We start from the raw sequence: 24925 nt of genomic DNA, 5'->3' as shown, positions 1-24925 counted from the left end.
TACGCGATTGGCTCGAGCCGCGTTGGCTTCCGGTTGCCGAACGAATGCACCCGTTGCACGCAAAGTGCCCGCCGCAAACGAACCACAGTACCTCGCCGATCTCGTCAAGGAGCGTAAACCGTCACGCGAGCTCCGGTCATCCTCGCAGAAGCAGCGGCTTTTGGCTGCTGGCCATCGAACAAAGACGGTGGTCACCGCATCGCATTGTTTCAGATCGGCTTCTGGGGAACGCTCTTCCTTCCGATATTAGGAAGCCACTGGAGCTATTCATTTTTTAAATCTAGATTGAAAACTCCTTTATGTAGAAGTGCTTTTTGAATTTAGTTTTCATGTCCTTTTCCGCACCTCCGATTAGCACGGTTGGCTACGTACAGTGCGAAACAAGTTCAACATACGTACCTACATACGTGTAGGAGCCATGTTTTTTTTTTCAATTCCCAGCTCATTAGAATCTGTTCAAATAATACCACTTTCCTCTTCATCACAAAGTTGGCATCGCCATGCCTGCAGATATCACCGCTTCTGGTGCCATAGGTATTGAGTATGAAGTAACGCTATTACAGCTGCAGGTATCACGATTATCATTATCAGGGGTGATCTCTGCACTGCTGGCTGAAGGCCTTCCCAAGCCGTCGCCATCTCTCTGGGACTTGCGATGCAACCAATCCTAGCTCCTGCCCACGAGTTGATCTCCTCTCTCCGTCGCCTCGGTGGACGATGTTTCTCGTTAGCTTTAGGTAGATGTTAACTACCTCGCCTGGTATGCAGAAAGTCGTGGGTTTGATCCTGACCCTGATGCCTGCTGTATATTTGGAGTTTGCACGTCTCTCTTTCCGTGGTCACGTGGATTTTTCTCCGGGTCCTCCGGTTTTTCCCTCCACATTAGAAACATGCGCTTGGAGAATTTGGCTGCTATAAATGTCAACATGATGGTAAGCCACTTCGTTGATCTATCATAAGTGGCCAGGTTGCTTCTGAAACAGAGCTATATAGCTCAGTGGGCCCTACCTGGTAAAATAAAAAAATAGTTTAATCGTTTAGTTTAGTTTAGTTTTCATCAATCAACGAATGGTTGCATAATCCTCCCCCTAATACTACATAAACAGACACACGCATGTTATTATCCCCCCCCCACCTCTACAAGTTAAAACGTGCAGAGTGAAGTGTCGATGGGCTCAATCGACCACACGCCAGTACGGCACAAGGTGGCTTGGTGTGGTGGGCACCACAACCCAGCCGACTCATTTTTAAGGCTGAGTCGACCTGGGGGAGGAACAGGACCGTTTCATATGTTCGCCGCCAATGTTGGCTGTGAGCCGGAATCGAATCGCGATTGTCAGGTTCGTGGCGCATCGCGCCGACTGCCACACCACTGCGGACGTGCGTGTGTAGTGTGGTGTCTGTGTGTGTGTAGTGTGGTGTCTGTGTAGTGTGGTGTCTGTGTGTGTGTAGTGTGGTGTCTGTGTGTGTGTAGTGTGGTGTCTGTGTGTGTGTAGTGTGGTGATTGTGTGTGTGTAGTGTGGTGTCTGTGTGTGTGTAGTGTGGTGATTGTGTGTGTGTAGTGTGGTGTCTGTGTGTGTGTAGTGTGGTGTCTGTGTGTGTGTGTAGTGTGGTGTCTGTGTGTAGTGTGGTGTCTGTGTGTGTGTAGTGTGGTGATTGTGTGTGTGTAGTGTGGTGTCTGTGTGTGTGTAGTGTGGTGATTGTGTGTGTGTAGTGTGGTGTCTGTGTGTGTGTAGTGTGGTGTCTGTGTGTGTGTGTAGTGTGGTGTCTGTGTGTGTGTAGTGTGGTGTCTGTGTGTGTAGTGTGGTGTCTGTGTGTGTGTAGTGTGGTGTCTGTGCGTGTGTAGTGTGGTGTCTGTGTGTGTGTAGTGTGGTGTCTGTGTGTGTGTAGTGTGGTGTCTGTGTAGTGTGGTGTCTGTGTGTGTGTGTAGTGTGGTGTCTGTGTGTGTGTGTAGTGTGGTGTCTGTGTGTAGTGTGGTGTCTGTGTGTGTGTAGTGTGGTGATTGTGTGTGTGTAGTGTGGTGTCTGTGTGTGTGTGTAGTGTGGTGTCTGTGTGTGTGTAGTGTGGTGTCTGTGTGTGTGTGTAGTGTGGTGTCTGTGCGTGTGTAGTGTGGTGTCTGTGTGTATGTAGTGTGGTGATTGTGCGTGTGTAGTGTGGTGTCTGTGTGTGTGTAGTGTGGTGTCTGTGTGTGTGTAGTGTGGTGTTTGTGCGTGTGTAGTGTGGTGATTGTGCGTGTGTGTAGTGTGGTGATTGTGCGTGTGTGTAGTGTGGTGTCTGTGTGTGTGTAGTGTGGTGTCTGTGTGTGTGTGTAGTGTGGTGTCTGTGTGTGTGTGTAGTGTGGTGATTGTGTGTGTGTAGTGTGGTGTCTGTGTGTGTGTAGTATGGTGTCTGTGCGTGTGTAGTGTGGTGTCTGTGTGTGTGTAGAGTGGTGTCTGTGTGTGTGTAGTGTGGTGTCCGTGTGTGTGTAGTCTGGTGTCTGTGCGTGTGTAGTGTGGTGTTTGTGCGTGTGTAGTGTGGTGTTTGTGCGTGTGTAGTGTGGTGTCTGTGTGTGTAGTGTGGTGATTATGTGTGTGTAGTGTGGTGTCTGTGTGTGTGTAGTGTGATGTCTGTGTGTGTGTGTAGTGTGGTGTCTGTGTGTGTGTGTAGTGTGGTGTCTGTGTGTGTAGTGTGGTGTCTGTGTGTGTGTGTGGTGCCTGCGTGTGGGAGCGGTAGTGGGGTGGTTAGCGCACTGCGCTACAATCCCGGTTCCCCGAGTTCGACTCCCGCTCACAGCCAGCACAAGTGACGATTATCTGAACCAAGTCCTGGGCCTCCCCGAGGTCGACTCGGCCTCAAATGAGTACCTGGTGCAGTATGCAAATATTGCTACTCAGGAGACAAAGGCGGCCGGGGCGTGGTTGCTGGCCACCCACCCCCTCGGCTGCCGCGCCGGCCTTCATAGGTGCTCGCTAACAGCACTTGCCCAAAAAGTCTACGAAGGCTATATGGGGGGGATCTTTGTTTTTTTTGGGTGTCCTGTGTGCCACATGGATCGGCCTCGGATTAGATCATCCTGGCTCAATGGGTGTGGGTCTTCACCTTGGCATCTTTGCGCTCCAGCGGAATCCCCACACCCTGCGTTTCCTTTCTTGGGATTGGCCCGCGTCCGCGCGGTGCACTTGGGCTGTGCGCGGAGGGAAAACGTTTAACTCATTTGACCTTCTGCTCGCGCTTTTTGCTCTATCACCGGCAAATGTAAGAATATCTTTCACAGCGGCGCAGTACGCATCTCGTCAGCTGTCGACGTCAGCCTTTGAGAAAATTCCCTCGAATGTGGCCGATCTCGTCACGTCCCGGAAGCTATGCAGGGCTCAGCCTGGATTTGCCTAGCCTGCCCTCGGAAGGGCAACTGCCATGCGTTACAGGTGTTATAGGCTGCTGCGGGGCTTCTGTTGTGCGCTGGAGAGAGCAGTGCAAAAACATCCATCGTTGTACCGTACTTCTATGCCGAAACTATGCTCCCTGCTTGCTCTAACCGGCAAGAACCAGCATGGTGAACTATGGTCATAACCCCACATATGACTGACATAGCACAGAAGCCCTCATCCAGCAGTGGGTTACAGGGCTGTGCGTGTACACTTTTGTCATTGTTACTGTTATTATCATTGCTTCTAGTGCGGTATTATATAAAACACGACAAGGCACGATGGCACCTAGCGTTCTCCCAGTCTGTTATTCATTCTACACAAAGTGTGGGGAGGCCCTCATCCAGCAGTGGATTGACGAAGGGCTTTACACGTACACGGAGGTCTTACTCTAAAATGTCCCCGCCGTGTTAACCCCCCCCCCCCACCACCACCCCACCCCGCGATTACCGTCGAATCATTCTCGCGACGACGATGGTCGACGATCGTTCAAGGTTTTGTTTGGTTTGTCGGCGCAAATCGTTTCAGCTGCCCGCCCACCACCACCACCACCACCGCCGCTACAACCACAGCTACCACCGTGGAGGAGGAGGAGGAGGGGGATCTGGGTCTGGAGGATCGGCCCACCGACGTCGCCGTGGTAGGCCGCTATGCCCCGAGGCGTTGGACGCAGCTGTGGGAAACGACCCGGAGCTCTACGGACTCCTACAGCCGTACGAGCATCTGATCTGTGGGAGGAACGCACACGGTGAGTCGCTCCGGAGGGAGCCGTGGAGCGAGGGGGGGGGGGCGCGCCACGGTGGTGAGATGTTAACTGCCTCGCCTGCTATGCGGGAGGTTGTGGGTTCGATCCCGACCACCTGATACCCTGCTGCATATTTGGAGTTTGCGGTGTCTTTCTCTCTTTCTTCCCACGGTCGTGTGGATTTTTCTCCGGGTCCTCCGGTTTTCCCCCCCTCCATATTTGTAAATGTGCGTTCAGAGTATTGGGCTGCTACGAATTTCCACATGACGATAAGCCACTTCGTTGAGCTGTCGTTCGTGGCCAGGTGACTTCTGAAAATTTTACTTGAAACAGTTTTTTAGTTTATCTCCAGCTGTGTGCTGGGTTCCTCTGTGTGTGTTTGTGTGTGACTATGTACGCGGATTTAGCGCCCCCCCCTTTCCCCACCCCCCCGCACATGACACTCGTAGCTTTCGTCCGGGCACTCCGGCTTTCGCCCAAAGGAACAGATGATATACAATTTGCACGCAACAATAAATAGTTGATTGTCACACTCAAGACTCGTTGCATGCCTCGTGAGGGTTAGCATCGATTGATTAATCAACCATTAGTTACTAAACTATTGTCTGTTGTGTATGCATGTGTATGTATGTGTATGTATGTGTCTGGTCATTCCGTCCGTCTGTTGGGTTCTGTCTGCGTATTTCCTTGTTTATCCGTGCGTCTGGCTGTGATTTTGAGCCTTCGTTTCCTCTTGCTCCATTCATCCCAATATCAATGGCCCCTGCCGTCACCTCTCGTGTCTCAAGACACAATGGCAGGAAAGTTCACCTCGCCAACTGCGGAGATAACAACCGCAGAGCGGAGGGAGCAAACCTGAAGCAATACGAAAAAACACATTGCGGTTGTGTATGTTACGAAAAGTCCATTACGAAAAAAACAATGAGTGTTGTTTTTTTGTTCCGAAGTTCCCTCCACGCTTTTCATTGTCGTCTTGCACACAGCTTAGAAGAATAACAACTTATCCACGATTGAAGCCATGCAAATAACAGCTTCAGGCGAGGCCGAATACATTTCCTCCGCCGCCGCCGCCGCCGCTGCTGCTGCTGTCTCGAGTTTCAATTTGTGAAGTTGGCATTGGTTCATGGCGTACCCGGCGGTGTGCTGAGCACTCGGATGTTCCTCTTCGGTTTTCCCACTCGCGGAGGCGGTGGCCGGATCCGACGTGGGTAGTGCGGGGTGCGCTTCACCGTTTTCGGGGGGGGGGGGGGGTGGTGGTGGAAGAAGTCAGCTCGGGAGCTCTCGGGCAAATGTTGATGTCGGCCCGCGGCGTGGCTGCTGCTGCCGCTTCTGCCTTCCCTCTCGTCTGTGGGTTCCTCCTCGCTCCTCTCAGCCGTTCTCTCTCTCGCCACCAGAGCGAGCGAATACCGTGCAGCGTGTTACAGGTTAAAACGTGTTTATTATTATTATTATTCTAGGACAACACAGTGGTGCAATATACAACAAGGCACAAAGGGCATGGGACAGGGGGGTGGGGAGGGGCGGGGGAGGGCTACGGGAGAGCGGAGAAAATAATCTTAGAGAGGGTGGAAAAAAGATGAGAAAAGGTGGACAGGGATCGATGGAGAGAGGTGGTTATATGGAGAGACATGTTGAGAGATTTTGGAGAGAATAAGATACAGAGGTTTGTCCATCATCTTACTGGGAAGGTAAATCGGTGGTGGGTGAGGTGTAAATACACTTCGGGACCTTTCTTGATAGCAAGCAAAGTGGCTAATGTCACAAGCCGACCATCGCCGTCGTGCTGGGGGTCACTCTCGTGCCACGGTTATTTCGAGCTCCCTGAGCTGACTGGGCGTGTGAGTGACCTGTCCCCCACAATGCACCGAGCAAGTGTCAGGGGTGAGTGTGGTTCCAGCTTCACGTTCTGGGTCCACATTCTTCCCTGCGCAGTATTTATTGCTTGCCTGCCTGTCGAGTTCTTTATTCATTTTTTTGTTTCTAATTATACAGTCGTGTTGTTTATTTATTCAAATGAAGGGGGAGTTGGGGGCTGGGGTGCAGTGCTCATTGCATCATGCTATGCACCCGGCCAACTGATTTGATTCCTAGCTATGGCTAACATAGTGGCGTAGTGTTATATGAAGTCATCCTGGAACTGTTGGCCCTTCACTAAATCGTCCCAAACAGTGTGAGGAAGTACGGCCAAAAAAACCTCTTACGACCGACTCGCAATGGGGAGGCCTTCATCTAGCAGTGGATTGACAAAGCACTGTAAATTCTTCCCATGGGGTATTTATTCCTGATTAGTTTACAAGTGTTTTGCTCCCGCCATAGGAATGTGGCTCAGGGCTGTCAGCAGCAGATGAGCACCACCTCAATGCCCAATTGTGCCGGAAATCACTTGGACTTTGAGCTACGTGAGCCGGGTAGGCTGATCTTGTGAGTTATTGTAAATGTCTCAAGCTGTCTATCTGTTCCCCTTGATGTTCCTTTGTTCTTTGTGTTCTATCTCAACATTTCTGCTTCCAATTTTTATTCTGGTTTTTTTCTCCCTATTTCTCTCCAAAACCACGATGCTGGCCGCACATTCCGGCTCCGTATTTCGGATCCTTGATTTTTCTTCTCTGTATCCATAAAAATGTCGACTTCCCATTTCAGCCTTCTGGCTTCCCATGGCCAAGGTGGCCCCCGCGTACGCCCGATATGAACCCACCGGGCTTGTTTCTTTTTTTCTTTCCCCTCCCCCGTGGCGTTACATCAAAGGCCGTGCGGTGCCCTGCACGTGACGGAGAGGTGTGAGATATCAACGGCGTTCAGTTGCGCACCGCTGAATGCCTGCATGCAAGTCACACCAGCTGTGTTGGAAGGAGTGTATCGGGGGGGGGGGGGGGGGGAGGGAGTGTTCAAAGATTCAATAAGTGTGTTGAGATTGTACATATGTGTGCCGTACTTCTTTCGCACCATCCGTCGCCAACCGTTGCGGGGCGGGGGGGGAACAAACTGAACATAAAAAGCAGTTTTGAAGAAAGTGAGTTTTCAATCTAGATTTTAAAAGTGCATAGCTTCGGTGACTTCGTGATATCGAGATGTGTGGGAGACGTGAAATAAGATGCGCTGCTCTCTTTATATTTTCTCCTCTTTATTCCACTGGGGATTTTGCTATAAAAGGATCGCCCCTCTATATTATGAAGCCACAATTCCGTTTCGCATTTCTTTCATGTTCTGTTTTTGGCTCCGAACTTCCCCTGTGTTTCGGCGCAACTGGTTCGCTTTACGTTCCGCTGAACATTTCGCCTTCATTGTGACAATCAAACTTCCTCACTACTCACATTAATACCGTAAGTCCTATGTTTATAACACGCATGACGTTCGTGCAGCGAGTCTCAAATGAGTGTCTGGTCTCGCTAGTCTCTGCCAACAGCCTTGAGCCAGGAGTGCAAACTCCACATTCCCATGACAAGAACCGGTTAATCCTTAGAACAACGTTTGTTCACTCCTCGAGTGGTAATGCAGAACGTGGGTGGGTTTGTTCGTGTTTCGCGCATCACGGACCTGACACAGTGAACAGACCCAAAATAAGCCCACGGGTATGTAAGTCAGAGCTGCAGCATGCCGGGAGTACTCTCGTTAATCGACTGCAGTGCTTTGCGTTCGATCGCCATCAGCGCTGTCGACTCCGCCGCTCCTGTACCAACGACGAGCCTACTTTTTTTTAAAATAAACACGCGTGCTGTAGTTCTGTACAGTTTCTCGCGATGCGGCCACGTTTCGATGTTCTGCGAATCCAAATCGTGTTGTGATCCCTCCCTCCGCCCGCATGCCCGCCCCACCCCACGATCGGGATTTGAACTCACAGCCCGTAGATTAAGATCGGCGGAACCCTCTAAACCTCGGCACAACCCGACCGCGCACGGCTTCGTATCTCTCTGCCTCCGATATTCCTGCCTTGACGCTGCGACTCTACATTCCATCTCCTTCTGTGCTTTGCTCTCGAGATTTCAGTTCCACGTTGCTTTTCGCTTTAAGAAGCTCCCCCCCTCCTCCTCCCACCCGCCCACCTCCCCCCGTTCTGGTTGCGTCTATTTTCCTTGGCTGGGAGAACACTCGCCAGCCTTGTACGGCATCTCCTCTTCCCTTCCGTCTCCGCCACCACCAACCCACCACCACCGCCGCCGCCGCCGCACGCGCAATTTAGCACTGAGGTGTGCGTGGTAGCGCTGTGCCAGCCAGTAGGCAAACTGTGCCGGCTTCGGGAGGGGTGGGGCTATAAGCACGGGCCCTTGGGAGCAAGCTTAATAATCAAAGTAGTGTGGCGTCTATCTGATGTTGCCCTTTGCCTCCTCCCCCCCCCTCACAAGTGTAACACAAGGACGCGTTGCTTATATCAAACCTGTGCTTGTATAACAAACTAAAAAAAACGAGACATGTTCATCAATAACACTGTGGCCTTGAAAGGAACAATGTATATTAGGCGACGTTTTGGGCAAATGGCTTTTCTTCACACCATGTCTCAGGAGGCGACGGCCCCTTCTTGATAGCACAGCAGAGTTTAATGCGCCAAGAAGATGAAGAAGAGCCATTGCCCGAAACGTCACCCAATATCCATTTTGGCTTCTTCAGACGATACACGCTGTCACTGTCCAACGCGTTGAACCTCTTTTTGTTATTTGCGCTTTTGCACTGCCGTCAACACAAACCGCCACATCTTAGAGCGTCTGGATAAGGTGTTGCGCCGTGTCATTTCCACACCCCCCCCCTTCCCTACGATTGTGCCACCGTCTCCAGTAAGTGCACGATTGTGACGCGCACGGGAAGGGTGGCGAGTCAGAGGAAGTTTCGTGAACGGGCGATGGAAGGAGCAGCAGAGAGACGCACACTCATCGCCAGACGCAACTCGCGTCATTGAGCTAGCAGTTGCAATGAAGTACCGATGATTCACGAGAAGGATGAAGATGATACATTGCTTCCATGTGGGGGTAGGTTGACTATCTGGGCACTGAACCACCTAAAGTGCAGCAAATAAATCCCGTGAATAAGTTGCGTCGAGCGCCACAAAGTCATCGACTTGCGTGACATCGCAATGCCTGGTGTACTTTACTTCAATAACCCTTTCACCTGTGCATTATTGTCGCTTAATATTTGGAATTCTATTCATGAACAAGTGTTTAGACGTGAGCAGTCACTGCACGGAAACACGCATGCATATATATAATCACTCGCATGGACATTCTTCGAGTCAGGCTACGATGCCTTAAGAATTTGTTAGGGTTCAGCCTTAATAATGCTCGAGGCTCCCGTTCAGCCAAAGGCACCGTTAGAATTTCTTGGGTGAAACCTTCAATGCCAACACCCAGGTAGTTAAATGACAATAATAAGAAGAGTGCGGCGTGCACTGTTATTGTCACTCTTGTGTGTCCTGCCGCAAACCCTTTCTGTCTTTATTCATATCTGGGTCTGTTTCATTTTCTGTTTTCATGTCTGTTTCATGTCTCACAGTCTGCCCCCCAAACTTCCCGCCACCATGTCTGTGTGTATGTGTCTGGAAACTCGTGCCAATCTGTGTCCCAGTGTCTGTTGCTCCGTGCATCTCACGCCTTTTTATTTCTCGTCATCGTCGGTGTCTCTGCGTTTGTATTCTTGTCTCTTTGTCCACGTCCGCTCGTCTGTGTCTCGCTGTGTATCTGTGTGTCTCTCTCTGCTCAGGAAGCCTTCTTTGCCCTACACACGTTTACGCTTTTTTATCTCTCATTGTCTCTCTGCATTGCGTTTTCTCGTCCCTGTCCACTTCCGCTCGTCTGTGTCTCACTGTGTGTCTGTCTCTCTCTCTCTCTGGGCAAGAGGGTTCCGCCCTCTTGCCCTGCCCCATGTCCACCCCTTGTCCTGCCCGCTTTTGCCGGGCCTGTACAATCCAGACACAATTTAGTTCCGCCACCTCTGTAGGCCCGCGTTGCGAATTTAAAGACGGTGGTGTGACCAACACCACACACAGCCTGTCCCCCCCCCCATTGCTTAAATTGACACAGTACACACATGCCGTACTCATTTGTAGGTTTAGCTTTACCTACGTTGGTCCCCGGCCACAGATTTAATTTGCCATTGCGTTTTGTGCGCCACAGGCAGGAATAAGGCTTCACGTCGTCGCCGGGATTGTAGCCAGTAGCCTCGTGTGTAAACCTCTACGTCAACACTCCGCATTGCACAAGCGCGTGCGTGCACACACGCACACAAACACACCTCTGAATTGACACTCACGTTCACTCACGTACGCGCGTACACCTGTGCTTACACCCTTGCACAAACATCTCCAGCTGCATTATGGCTACGAAAACACAGCGCTCGGCATATTTTTTCGGGTACAAAGACTTGAATCCCTTTAAAATGCTCGTGTAAGGCACAGCCACGTACAGTACTTGGTGGATTTTGTAAACTCCTGTCCGGTCCAGGTAATGAGAGAGAGAGAGACATGGAGAAACACGGAGAGCAACAGACACAGATAAAAAAAAATCTGGAGCGAAAGATGGCCCTTGTCCGCTCGATGAATACACGTATACACGCACGGCGGTGTTTGTTTGTGTTCATGTGCCTACAGCCCTGCGTTAGCCCAAAATGAGAGAAGCCGTGCTCTGCTCCTCACTGTTGCCACCGTCTCTCGTGTTTTTTTGGTATTCCCTTCACCCAATGTAAAGGTGAACATCTCAGCCGATCGACAAAACGAGGACTGTCAGATGGCTAAGTGGGTTTTAGTATGGAATCGCTTCCACAAGGGTACGTACTCCGCCGTGTTTCCCCCGTTGTGCTCCCACCCAACATATATCTTTGACCGTTTATCGAACTTGTCGCGCGCGACTTTTGTTTTGCTCGTATTTATCTTGATGGTGATGAAGTGGCTTAGGAGGTTCATTGCAGGTCTCGTAAGAGTTCAAATGCAGAGCTCCAAAATCCATTCCGGTTTTTTTTGTACATCCTTTGAGGAGCCAAGAGAGAGAGAGAGAGAGAGCCCATTGAGATAATATATTTTTTTTCCAGGAGGTGGGGGGAAATGCTGGAAAAATAAGACATGATGGTACCAGGGGAAGCACGTGGTATGAACGGCAAATGCAGTATGAATTAAAAAACAGTCAGTGTGTGTATAGTGTTACGTTTACAAGCCGCAATGATATTGTGGCCATGCAACCGAAAACTATGGACGGTACAGTAAACCAGCGTAGTAAGTGCTCCATCGACGGAGGGGGGATAACAAAAGTACACAAACTCTCTCCTGAAGCCCTCTTGTCCATGACTAGCAGTCATCGTCGACATCGGACATTTAGCTCCTGAACGTATTGCCATCGTGCACAGGGATGGAAAGTAATTGTGAACTTGCAGCGTGCTGTCAATCCACTGCTGGATGAAGGCCTTCCTACACCACATCAGTCGTGGGGGGGGGGGGAGGGAGGGGGTTGCTTGACCATACCTCCCCATGCTGGTCAGTGCACCACGGTTTCGAGATGTTAACTCCCTCGACTGGTATACAGGAGGTCGTGGTTTCGATCCCCGACCCTGACGCCTGTATATTTGGAATTTGCGTGTCCATCTCTCCCCGTGGTCGCGTGGATTTTTCTCCGGGCCCTCCCGGTTTTTCCCCTGCGCATTTAGAACGGACAACGCGCGTTTCAGAGTATTCGGCTGCCGTAAATTTCCACGCGATAAACCACTTCGTTGAGCTATCATTCGTGGTCAGGTCACTTCCGACGAAGAGCTGGTAAAATAATAAATAGTTTAGCTTAGATTGGTGAAGAGAATATGGGGGGGGGGGGGGGGGGAGGGGTGTGCCCCGTGACCGGTACAGAGGTATCGCTCGCCGCCAACGTGAGCCATGGCGAGCCGCCGTGACTAACGTGTCAGCCTTCGGGAATCAAACACGGGGGTCACCGGGTTCACCGCTGCGCCATCGCTCCCCACCTTCCGCCGACGTTTAACGCAACAACGCAACTCGGGTTAAACGTCTGCGTCGTCGCAGCACCTGGCTAAACTAATAACGCGGTGATAGTTGCGTTAAGGAAAATCGCGTCAAAATAAATCATGTATAATATAGGGGGAAAAGCGCAGTAACACCCTGGGATGCGCATGCATGCCGAACAAACACTGAGGCGTGCGCCTAGCATCTAGAAGCATCCAGCAGCATCCCGCCTTTGTGCGATGCTACGCCGAGGCAGCCGTACGACCGCTTCTTCCTACTCGCGCGTCGTAATGCTGTTCACTCGATCGCGTTGAATCCAATTTGCATCCGCGTTATGAACAAAACGCGTTTCCTAATGCATTCGTCGCGTTGTATCCAATCCGCGGTATGAAAACAGCACGCAACGGTGTAGGGCAACAGACTGTTTGGCAAAAGCGACATCTGTGCGCGTGTGTTGTGGCCTAGTCCACGTAAAACGAAGACGCAGGCCGGCCGTGAGCTTAAATCTTCTCTCACGAGAGAATTGACTTTTCCCGCTGCCGTAGGCGGCACTTCAGCACTGGCATCAGCAATGCAGTTCACATCTCCGGTTGCAGTGTCACGGCGGCATCATTAAAGCGCCACGGCGGCACGCTTCGCCGTTCGTGTCAAGACGTCCACTTTCTTATTATTAACGAAGCGGAGAGGGCCTGCGGTCGGACAGCCCAGCGTCGCTCAGCTTAAGCGTGTATATATATATTTTTATGATACGAGATAAAACCGCGGGGGGGGGGGGGTTTCTGTCTCTTCTGAGTCGGTTCATCCGGCAACATTTTTAATTCGCAGCGAACCGTTGGCGCTGTACCGACTTCCGCGAAGGATCGTTAATACGAAGCCATCGTCCGTTTGATCTCCGCGCTCCGTCGCGCGTGGCTGCAAACTCACTTTGAGGGGGGAGGAGAGAAGAAAAAAAAACCACCGCGTCAAAAATTCGGTTCTGCAAAGCCCCACTTTTGGGGGCCTCGTTCGGCACTTGGGCACCGGAACCAAATGCCAGAGCTGACGGCAATGTAGCCCATCAGCTATGATGCCTCCTAGGAAGCAGCTGGGCAAGTAGGGATGTAACTAGCTATTTTGGGTTGTCCCGCTTTCCGGAAATTTGCCTGTTTTTTACATCCGCGTGCAAGCACAGAACGACTCGTACGGGAAAGTCTCGGCAATTTAGGCAAAACCCTCCCGCAAAAAGTATTGAGGCTCGGTGAGCTCAATAAGCAGGCCTTTCCTGGGTCGCCATGGTCCTCATCATCATCAACCATGATCTATCTACTTCTGGATAAAGGCTTCTCCCCCCCAAGCCATTGCCATATGGATGGATGTATGCTGAACTTCTTTTGCGCCGTACGTAGCCGACCGCACTTAATCGGAGGTGCGGGGGAAGGACAACAAGACATTGTGGTCTCGCGATGCGGCAGTCCATTTGGCTCCGAGTACACGAGTACGCTTTGTCGCCGTGTCGTCTCGAGCGATGGGCAGCCTCTCAGCTGTTTCTCATCATTCGGTTGCTTACTCCATCATTTGTCTCGGCCTCCTCTTCTCCGAACGGTGTCCTGCCCAAGCACACTTACTCGTATGAACAGTCACGAGCATGACACTTCTCGCGTGCGTTCTCTGATCCACGTGCGTCCACTTTTTGTTTCTCTTCGTCCCTCCGTAATTCTAAGCGAGCGCCTCCTCCCCGGGCGTGCATTTCAAATGACCGTATGTCGTTATGATTATTAAATGCTGTGTTCGTGAGGTCATGTGTAAAGGACTTGTATGGGAGGGGGTGATTATAAGCAGCGTTTTATCTCCGACGTATCTCCGTGCGGACGTTTGCAAAAACACTCTCATTCTGGGTACCCATCTGTTCTTCCAAAACCTGATGACTCTTCTCTATGCTATGGCACGCGCTGGCTTTTAGAGGAATGAAAAAATGTAAACACTGCGATTATGAAATTACTGTAATGCTAAAGTCGTGACCACGTGCTTCGCTACGATCTTGCCAGATGCTTCTCTCTGTGACAACCGATGGAGCCCTAGCTCAGAGCCTCCGCGGTTGGGTTGGGTGGGGTTGGGGCTGTGGTTGGGGCTGTGGTTGAGGCTGTGGTTGGAGTTCACTTTGCTGGGAGGGATTTGAGGATTCCAATTTCTCATGCCCTGAATACCCAGCTGCTTTTTGATCAAAGTGTTAATGGATGGTGGGCGTTGCCTCAGCAAGATCTGAGGCAGCCCTCGCTATTTATGGCGTTTCGCGGCTTGAAAAATAATAGCCTGAAAAAAGGTGATTATAAAACCACTCGTCATGTTCATCTGACGGATTGTAATAACGCGATGTCAAAACCGTGACATTTATTAAAGTGTCACAACGATTAGCTTGGCGAGCTGGCAGGATGTGGACCCTGGATTTGAACGCCAGGCTCCAGCCGTTCGTCACGACACCAGGTTCTCAAGCGAAGCCACATACCTAAAGATGTCCCTCTTTCGCACGGTACGTAGCCAACCGCGCTAATGGGAGGTGTGGGGGAAGGACAACAAACTAAACACAAAAAAAGCAGTTGAGAGGAAATGAGTTTTCAATCTAGATTATTTAAATGTGCATAGCTCCAGCGGCTTCCTAATATCGGAAGGAGGAGCGTTCCAGACGGCCACAGAAGAGCATCTGAAAGCGCGCGACGCAGTGGCCGTCTTTGTTCGATGGCTGGCCAAAATGTTCGATGGCTGGCCATTTGTTTCAGGGCGAGTGGTGTTAGCCGGCAAGGCTGGCTTGGCGCACAAGCTGTTTGTCATGGCAGCACCCAAGCCTGACCACCCTTGTCTCCCCAGCGCGCACACTGCACCGGGTCGCGCATCGACACCGAGAGGTTCATTCGCACCGAACCTCGGGGATCACAGGGCTGCCTTAACCAGGGTTTCGTAACGTCGGACGTTGTTAGCCTCGGTGCTGAGAATCGTAAAGGTGGCTGAGTCTGGCCCTGTGCGTCTCTAACCATTTCACGCTGAACCCGAGCAAACAAACAAAGGTTCGGCTCTCGGAGTCTCCTGACATTTTTACGCACGCTCTGAGCCTGAGGTATTTTGTCAATAGCCTCTGCTGACGTAATGTTACGGAACACTCCGGCCGGCTTCCTTCGAGTGTCCACGTAACCTTGCAGAACGATTCTTAGAATTGCCCGCGGATTGATTGACATTGCGTGAAATTAAGCAAGGCCCGGAACGGGGCGGGAACGCAGTGGAACGTTTCTGTTTGGGCAAAAGAACGGGAAATGGAATCCGTTTGTCGATTGTTTCCTCGCCGCGATCACGGCGAGCGGTGCAGCAGTAAGCTCTGCGCCACCATTTGACAAAGACAAAGATCCCCCCTAATAGCCTTAACAGACTGTAGGGGCAAGTGCTGTTAGCGAGCAGCTATGAAGGCCGGAACGGTACACCAGGGGGTGGGTGGCCAGCACCACGCCTGGCTGCCTTTGTCTCCCCAGTGGCGACGTTTACACACCGTATCAGGTACTCATTTGAGGCCGAGTCGACCTAGGGGAGGCCCGGAACCGGTGCGGATAATCGTCACTGCTGTTGGCCGTGAGCGGGAATCGACGCGTCACCAAATACGAAGGCAAATACACACACAGATAACAACAACAACCGCCAGCCACTAAGTGGCGGTGACATCACCACGACGCTTGTGCCAGGCCATGTGCACCTTGAGGCCACGTGAAGTGTCGAACGCCCGCTGGCAGGAGGTCACGGGGCAGACCCAGCAGGTGCCACGGGTCGACTGACTGAGATGACTGAGATGACTGAGACAGATACACACACAGATTCACACACACACACACGCAGACACGTACGTGCACGGGAACGTTGCGTGCGACCGAGCACACAGGTCGGGTCGTGAACAGGTCGCGTTCACGTGGGTTCACACGTCAGCCCTGGTACAACCTGTGGTGTCGTCGTTCCACAATGATGTTTTTGCCAGGTGTCGATGTGTCACACCAGGGTGGGAAGCAGGGGGTGGGGGGGTGTTGATGGTCACGTGGGCGGAACGTCGTTGGTTTTCCTCAGAGAGAGACAGAGAAGAGAGAAACCCGACTCCCTCGGGGTCGTGTTGCCCCCTTTCATCCTCGCCGACCTCTCTCGCCACCACCTTCATTTCCATCGCCACCCTCGCAATCTCCTCCTTCACCCCTCCTCTCTCGCCATTCCTCTCACCATTCACATTCGTTGTCTAAATTCAATCGGTTTAAATCTTACTCCTCATCTCACTCTTTTACCGCCGGCTAAATACTTGATTCCCTCACATTCTGATATTTCCTTTATTAAAATCCCACACTCTATGGCTGTCTCCTATTTAATAATTTTACGATTAATTCCTCAACCTGTTCAATTAATCCTTCATCAGTGTCCCTTTCTCAGCCCTTTACTTAAATAATTATTCTTCACTTTCATTCATTCGCTCCACCTCGGGTCGCCCTTGAAAAAGAACTTCAAAGCTAAATTGGGCCTTGACTCCCGCAATATCTCATCCGAGTCCTAACCTCATCCTCTGCCATACTTTGAAAACGCGGTATCTTTAAATGCCTGCAGACCACACGCTGCGGTTGGTAACGGTGATCACGATGCTTTCACAATGATCGCACGTCTACGGGAATCACGGGGCGTGCCCAGCAGAAATGTGACCGCGGTGACTTTGCCAGCCACTTGGCGAATCGCAGATGTGCCGACTGCTGAAATGTTACTCTTGACTCATCCCTGGACTTCTCAACTCACTGCATCTCTGTTCTTCGCCTCACTGTATCTCCATGGGAATAAGTGGAGATGGTGCTCGTAAGCAGCTGTCGGTGAGGGGCGGGCAGTGGTGGTGGTCGTGGGGGAGGCAGCGGAGATGTCAATCGAATTGACCTAGAAAGCAAATGGGGCCTGCTTGCGTGCTTCGCCGTGAGTGTCTGTGCGTCTGTCTTGAGCGTGGTGGGGGAGCGGCAGCGCAGCGGTGTTAGCGCTACGCTGCTCTAAAAACCCGGCGAGCCGAGTTCGATTCCCGCTCGCGGCCAACACCAGTGACGATTTTGTTGAACCGGTCCTGGGCCTCTGCTCGGTCGACTCGGACCTTAAATCAGTGCCTGGCGTGGTGTCTAAACATCGCCACTCGGGAGACAAAAGCGAAGCGGCCGGGCAGGGTGCTGGCCACCCACCCCCTCGTGTACCGTGCCGGCCTTCATAGGTGCTCGCGTACAGCATTTGGCCCTAAGGTCCATTAAGGCTATACGGGGGTATCTTTGTCTTTTTGTATGTTGCGTAAGTTAATTAAGTTAGCAGAAGTGGAGAGGAAGTGGCGTGTTTTGCCGTGTGTGCGTGTGTATGATGTTGCGTAAGTGCGCTACACCGCGAGGTGTTTGTAAGACGTAGCGGTTGAGCACACTGTGTTACAAATCCCCGGATAAACCCAGGTTTTTTTTATTTACAGCCACGCACACATGACGCTGACAAATGGTGACGTCTTGGGGAGGCTTTCATCCAGTGGAGAGATATGATCATGACCGATGACGATGGGGACGTGAATCAGAGTTATGGGGCAGCTCAGCGAATTTTTAACGTCTCCATTTGACTGCGGGCATTGAACACTTTGTGGCAGTTTTTGAGCGCGAAATGGCCGTTTAGTTGAGAACTTTTTGAAACCAAACATTTGCTTAGCTTTATCTCGCCAAATATCCACCTCCCCCCCCCCCCGGACCCTGCATTTCCTGTAACAAAAATATAAAATATAAATGTATCCCCATTTTCAGCAGGGACGCCGATACCCTTTTCGTGCCAAATCTACCGCTAACACAGTCCCGCTGATAGCGTGCGACACTCTCCTGCATCACGTCCACTGCGGTGGGCTGCTTCGAGTTTTATGACCACTCTGAAAGTGTGCGGCACATTTTCAAGCATATTCCTTTGACTCCTAACAATGCATTCAAGCAAAAAATAATAAACGAATTTGTTTTTTTTTTCTTCTTCTTCGAGAGAGGGTTCATTAATGTGCAGTTATGAACCCACGTTGAATTTTCCAAACGCGCTCGTTGTTCCAGAAAGAACTGACTCCTGCAATTGTTATTAGAGCCAGGAAATGTGTACACAGTACATAATATTAAAGGCAAACTGCAAACCTGTAAACCATATTTATTGTGGGTGTTATTACACACAGCCTTTGGACCAAGCCAAAAATACCACGAATTTAACTCTCCACGATCCAGACTAGAAATACAGTAATTTCATTACCATATTCTCTGGACTAGAAGATGCACCGGAGAGTCAGACGCACCCCAAAATATGTGCCCAGTGTCAGTAAATGTATGCAAATCTGGACGTACAGGAGAAAAAATGTGCGTCTTATAGTCCGGAGAATACGGTACATCAGATGCAGTGGCACATGCTTGGGATGTATTTTTTCGTGGATTATGCACGCAGCATGTATGTGAGACATCAACCTCCAAGTCAGAAAGCGGCCATCTCTGAGGCAGTACAGAAACAAGGTTGCTCACCACTCTTCGCAGAGTTTTCAGTGGGTTTTCTTTTCCTTTTCCCCACTGCGTGATGCGTGTTTCTCCGTACTCTGTGCACTCATCGCCATCCACGCGGAACAAAATTATCAAAGCGATTGGCGAGATGATCCAGACGTGAACCCCATTAAAGAGGAGAGTTAAGAGGTCTCGGGCCTTTCAGTGGGTACGTAAAAGTTAATTTATCATTACCAGTATTTTGAAAGGCAAGAGGGGAGGGCGTGGAAGTGGGCCGTGAAAGTGAACGCTTTGGCCTGCGTCCTTAACTAATGCAATGCGGCCGCGGTTAACGACTGAAAGGAGTGCATGCCCGCCTGCCGGACGGACCGCTAATAATTTATGGCGGCACGCAATACTCCGGGGGGAACGAACGTTAAACGCTGGGCTCGCCAATTTGCAGCATCGTCCGCCTAAAGGTTAACCCCCGGAGCCTCCTCCCAAGGTTACAATGCTCCATTACATATTACCTATTCATTGCTCAGTACTCTAACAAAAACCTCACAGCATCTCCCACCACCTGGTGACTACGCGAGAGAATTTGAAATGAAATAACTCTTCTTAGTGTGGGGTCTGCCTTCCCTGGTCCTTTTCCCTCCTGGGCCAGCCATCATCTCCACGTCCTCTCCACATTCCTTCATATCCTGGTTCACCGCTTGGAACCACCTCGTTTCTCGAGGCCCGGCTCTCGTTCTCTGCCCCGGCGCTTACATCTTCGTCACCTCTTTCTTCCCGTGTGGTTTTCCTCTCTCCCCTTGTGACACGTCCCCCTCCCCTCCCCTCCCCCATGTTGAAATTTGTTCGCACCGTACGTAGCCAACCGCGCTGATCCGAGGTGCGGGGACGCTGTCTGAGTCAACTTCCCTTCCCCTCGTCTGAGGGTGGGTATCACTCTCTGAAAGGTTGCGTGACAAAGGAAAGTTGCACTGCGTAGTCCAACACTTCGGTGCGCACCGGACTTGGTCACCTGTTTGGACTCATCGGTGCACAACTACAGCCCTACCACTTTAGAGCACTGTACATCTATTAGAGCACTGTACATCTATTTCATTTGCACGCGGAGAGGCAGATACAGTGAGGTGACGGGAATCCATTGCATGCAATATAGGCCCTGATGATCAGCCATGGCCAGCGCACTGCTAGGTGAAGGCCTCCCCAAGATGCCGCCACCTCTTGCGATCCTGCGATGGAGTACGCGACATATACGGTCCGTCTGGGAAAAACATCTACTCTTGCAAGCTTTATGCCACGCTTGCGTCATAAGCTTAAGCATCTATTTACTAATCCGCCGTTCCACCTCTGCTGCATAGCCTTGCTTCCTTGTTGGACAAGTGGAGAGTGGTTCCAGCCACTTAGAATTATTTGTCAGTAAAAAAAAAATGGCACATAATCAATTTTTTTAAGTGATTTGTTTAGCTTTCTTATACTTTGCACTCCTATGGTGTTTTTTGTACTGTTTGTTATCATAACTTTCTGAACTGCTCTTACTGGACATCTGTGAAAAAGAGCGTTATATCGCATCGGATTCCTCCAGTTTAAATACATATTCTGATTCTTTATTTTTGAAAGTGCGCAAAACTGATTTCAAGTAATCATTTACACAATGTTAGCTTGTAAAGAAAATAATCCTGGCCTTCCTCTGGCTATTGCAGTTATGTGACAAGAAAAAGTGGCATCCACGTGACTTGCAATCTCAAGGCCATTCGAGTCGGTTGCTTCATTTAGCGGCTGAAGAGGGGGCCGCCCAATGACCTTTACAGCCGCAATGTCACATTCGGGTTTGGGATTTATTCGAGGTGTGCGAGGCACCTACGAATTGCGACGTGACTCTCGGTTAAACAAATGGCGCAAACTCCAGATTCTCAAACTGCTTGTCTGAGCTGCCCTTTAATAATCTCCCCCTCCCCACCCCCCATATCAAACAGTCCTTCTTATCCATTCGCATAGCCAATGAAGTTTTAAGACGAATTGGTGCGCTTGGGTGAAACCCATTGTAGACATGAGGAATAAATCTGTGGTGTCACCGGGGCTATTTCCCCACATGATGTGTTGCCCTGCTGACTTTGGGAAGTTATAGGAGGGGGTTTTGTTATGTGATTGTATCCAGATGGGTGCGATGGAGCATCCTTGTGATATACTGCAATGCTTTTGAGACAGGGTTGATGCAGTGTACAGTAAATGATGTGTGTGCGTGATGAATTCGTGCAGGATTGACGTGCTTCGAAGAGGCTGAATCTCACACGAGTCAACTCTTCTATCTCGTGTGAAAGCATCTCCTTCTTGTCGACTTACGTTTTTGTGTCTTACGTATTAATATTTCAACGAACATTTTTCTACGTGTCTTCTCCGTACATCTCCTACACGTCATTTGTGGCCATCTGTTCTAAATACATCTCTCAACTGTCTATTGCCATTCTATATTTTATGAGCACTGTAAATGTTTCTGCTGTTATCCTGTCTATCTTCTGAATGCATCTCTATAGCCTCCTGTCTCCCTTTGTCTCTGATTGCAGTGCGTTTCTCATATATACCGTATTTCCTTATGGAACATGGTATGTCTCAAATCTCGAGTGTGGTCAACCCCCGGTCCCTCCTGCATGACCGACATAACAGCTTTAGCGAAGCCTTCATCCAGCAGTTGAATGAACACGGCTGATCATCTTCATGATGAAGATAAGTTATCAAGTTGTCACTTCGGCAAACTTGCACGTAATTTTGTGCATGCAGGCTAATCGTAGCTCGCTCTTGACTCAACACGAGAAAACACATTCGTCAATAACACCGTGACCCCAAAAGGAGGAAAACACTTTCTTGGTGACTTCCCAAGCAATGGCACTTCTTCGTTTAACTCACGTTTAGATCTACGAGCGCACGCCACTGATGAATTGCTGCGGAGTAGTGTCGGGGCGCGGTGGGGAGGCTCGTTTCGTAACTCGGGGGTAGGCGTAGGGCTTGGGTCCCACTGAGTTTGTAACATTTGCGCATCACATGGCCCTGGTCACAGGGTTCGTGTGTGGTTGTTTTGTGTTATTTGTTTGACCATGGATCCTCTGTCGGCATGGCCATTCTTTACTTTGTTCTCTCCCCCGCCCAGCCAGCAATTCACGGCATTGTCAATCCACTGCCGGATGACGGCCTCCTCGTGCCCTGTCAGCCACGTGAGTTATTTGACCATACGTTACCGGAACAGTGAGTGTGGGTTGGTGACTTGGGGGGTGGTGGTGGTGGTGGGGTCAGGAACGTTCAGATATCACTCAACACTGATGTAAGCCATTGCCTGGAATCGAACTCCATTTGCCGGGTTCGCAGGGCAGTGTGCTAAGCGCTGTGCCACCTCCCCACCCACTGTGGCTATTTCTGTCTCGCAAACACTCACCACACATTTCACTTTCCCTCTCTGTGTTTTCTTTCCCGTCGTCCCCGTGCTCTCTAAGCAAACTGCTAAGCCCTCCCTTCCTCTGCTTTTGTCTGTTATCACCACGCGCACGCTGCCCCTTCAATGCTGTCTTCCGATTTCCTGTCTCGCATTTCACCCTCTTTTCTCTCTCGCGCTGCTACAGTGTCGTTCTCTGTCTGTTATTCTTTCTTTGAGGAGGGTATAGTGATGGCCAGCCTACCACGGTGGCGTATTTTAAGGACATTTTAACGCTGACCACTGAACTCGCATCACGTAATCGCGTACGTATACGGCAGCACAGTGCTACCAAGACATAGAGTAACAGTTACAGCCGCTAAAGAGTTCGATATACAGAGCTGCTAACGTTACCGTTCTTATTTTATTCGCGGCCATTTGTAGATGTAACTTTGACCATTTTCGGTTGTTATGAGTCGTTTAAATAGGCCTTGCTGCACCGGCCTATGAACCCGACGACACGAGTTTGAATCCCGGCCATGGCTACAGCCGTGGCGAGTGATGTCCGAACCGGTTCTGGGCTCCCCCACTTTGCCAACCCGTAGAGACCAGCGTGGAAAAGTACGGTCAAACTACCCTCATAGATGACACGGCATGGGGAGGCCTTCATCCAGCAAAGCATTGACAAAAGGGCTGTACATCTGTACTGCTGTGCTCACCCTTTCCTCCGCACCCGATGGTTCTCCGAAGTTTCCCCAATGAATGTTTATGGCCTAGGAATCTTGAAACGGGGCGGAGGCCCCCTTAAGTGACTGGTTTGCCAGCTTGTTCTTTGTGTCTCTTCCTCTGTCACATGCTCACCATCACGCTCCCTCGCTCACCCGGCAATGAGAGTGTCGTATAGAGGCCCGTGTACATAAAGGATGGCCAGCAATTCATTAGTAACACAATATTGCAGTTGCCGCACGTCCCCTTACGTATGCTGCCCGTGATACCCGCGCCACGCAACCTGACACCCACTCACGAATTTATAACGATATCCTGACCACCCCCACCGCTCCCCTCTCCTCTCCCCGCCCGACCTGTGCGCCAGGCGCCGTTCATGTGGGTTTCCTGCACATTATGTGGGTAAATGTCAGTTGTTTCATCATGAATCGATGTTCTTTACGCTCCCAATGATTGTGTCCGAATGTTTGTTATTGGGTCATGTCGTTTGGTGAATAGTCGATGGAGTAGAACATCGTGTCTGGGGAAAGGTCCCAGAAGACAACCTCGTTACCCAGCAATAGATGCTGCTCTTTTATGCTTTGTAAAGAGCATTAAAACGCAACGGGCACTTTAACGGGGCATTAAAAGGCAAGAGATGGTCGTAGTGTCCGCCACTTTACCCTACCGCACGCGATCTCTGCCCACGCAGCGGTGCAATTGGGTGCACCGTTTCTCGCGTACCGCATGGGTTGCACAGAGGCGGGGGACAATTCGAGAAACTTTCCTCCTTGTTTCAACTCCCGCGCCGAGAGATAGAATACGAATAAAAAGCATCCACTCGTTTGCAAGTCCAATGCGCGAACCGTTACAAACCAGAGCGGCATCCCTGGTGGGGTGCGCGATGAGTAACAAATTATGTCGACTTCCGTTCCCTGTTTCCTCTTTGAAATAAAATCTCTGAGTCTTATTGGCCAATTGGAACTGGTCCAGTGTTTTTTGTGTGCTTAGACAAATGTTGCTGATTAATGAAAGAGTGCAAGGCCGGCCAATATGAACCGAAGTTGATATATTTTATTTGTGAAGAGCAGTTGGCTGTAAATAGCTTATCTAGTATATTTACAAAACGTATATCTCCCTGCCCACCTCCCCCCCCCCCCCCCCCCCGCCGCAGTGCTAAAGTAAGGCTGAATTAAGTGAAAACCCACATTTACTATTTGGTCGCTACTTTGTGCACACATGTTGATCAACCCGAGGCACACGAGGGGTAAGCTGAGTGCTCTGACACGTGACCATTACGAGCACCGCAAGGAACCACCTCGGCTCGACTGACGCTTATTGTAAAACCAGGCGAGGGCACGTCGAGAAATCCCATGACGGTCACGAATTAGACTTGGCGTGAGTGGTGCGTTTTCATGGTGTTTGGGATGCGGGGGGGGGGGGGATAGGAATGTAGGGGAGGGAGGGAGGGGGGGAGGGAGGGAGGGACGGCAGGGTCAGTGGGGTCAAAGTTGGGAGCATTGGTTGACATTCACCATAGAACGCCTCGATCCCAGCAGTGGCCGCTTGCCTCCCAAGGGATTCGCAGCAATGCCTGTGTCAGGGCAATGAGTCAGGTTCCCGCTTGAGTCAAGTGCCTTTCCGGAAGACCGCCCAGCCGGGTTCGTGGATATGATATCAAAGGGCAGAGGTGCAACCCAGAAATTGCTTGCTCATGCCACTATTGGTGGAAGGGCCTCTACTTGACAGAGCTTTAGAGAGAGAGGAGAGAGCAACCCCTCTAAGAGGGGATTTTGGCCTACTTTTCTACCCTGGCCAGACGTCTCACATGTGACCTGCCGATCAATCAACTGTGTTGTACCAATTTATACTGCTGAGTAGATTTAAGAAACTCACCCCATGTTTTTCAACTGCCTGCACTGGGAAACTGAACTGTCTACGTGACCCCATCGGTTGTCATTCTTATTATAATTTTAAAAAATAAATAAAATTAAACATCCACTCCCTATTATGCGAAAGTGGAAGTAGGGGGTGGAGAAAATAATTCAAAGAAACATATAAAAAATAAAATCGAATCGCTGCACCGCATCGAATCACGAGGGGGGTCCAAATCGTTCCGGCCATCGTCTCCACCCGGCCACGCAAATGTCCTCGACGCTCTGCGTGCATTATACATGTGGCCCCCGGGGATAGCTCATCCAATATTCAGACCCTCCCCCCCCCCCCCCCCCCATTGCTTATTACCGGCCC

The 24925-nt window shown here is 50.7% G+C and overlaps 1 protein-coding gene across 1 annotated transcript in view; it reads left to right on the top strand.

Moving 5' to 3' along the window:
- The window catches only part of ABTB2 (ankyrin repeat and BTB domain containing 2), a 104077-nt gene that overhangs the window by 14249 nt on the left and 64903 nt on the right, over positions 1-24925 (top strand). Inside the window, exon 4 of the mRNA XM_076073101.1 lies at positions 3933-4152. Coding sequence (XP_075929216.1) covers positions 3933-4152 — 220 coding nt within the window. The remainder of the gene's footprint in view (positions 1-3932; positions 4153-24925) is intronic.

This window comes from Petromyzon marinus, chromosome 3 (genome assembly GCF_048934315.1).
Source record: "Petromyzon marinus isolate PM22_M1 ecotype Great Lakes invasive population chromosome 3, UKy_Petmar_22M1.pri1.0, whole genome shotgun sequence".
NCBI classification, from domain to species: domain Eukaryota; kingdom Metazoa; phylum Chordata; class Hyperoartia; order Petromyzontiformes; family Petromyzontidae; genus Petromyzon; species Petromyzon marinus.
The sequence above is the reverse complement of the archived record's forward strand: the minus strand, read 5'-3'. Positions and strand labels throughout refer to the sequence as shown.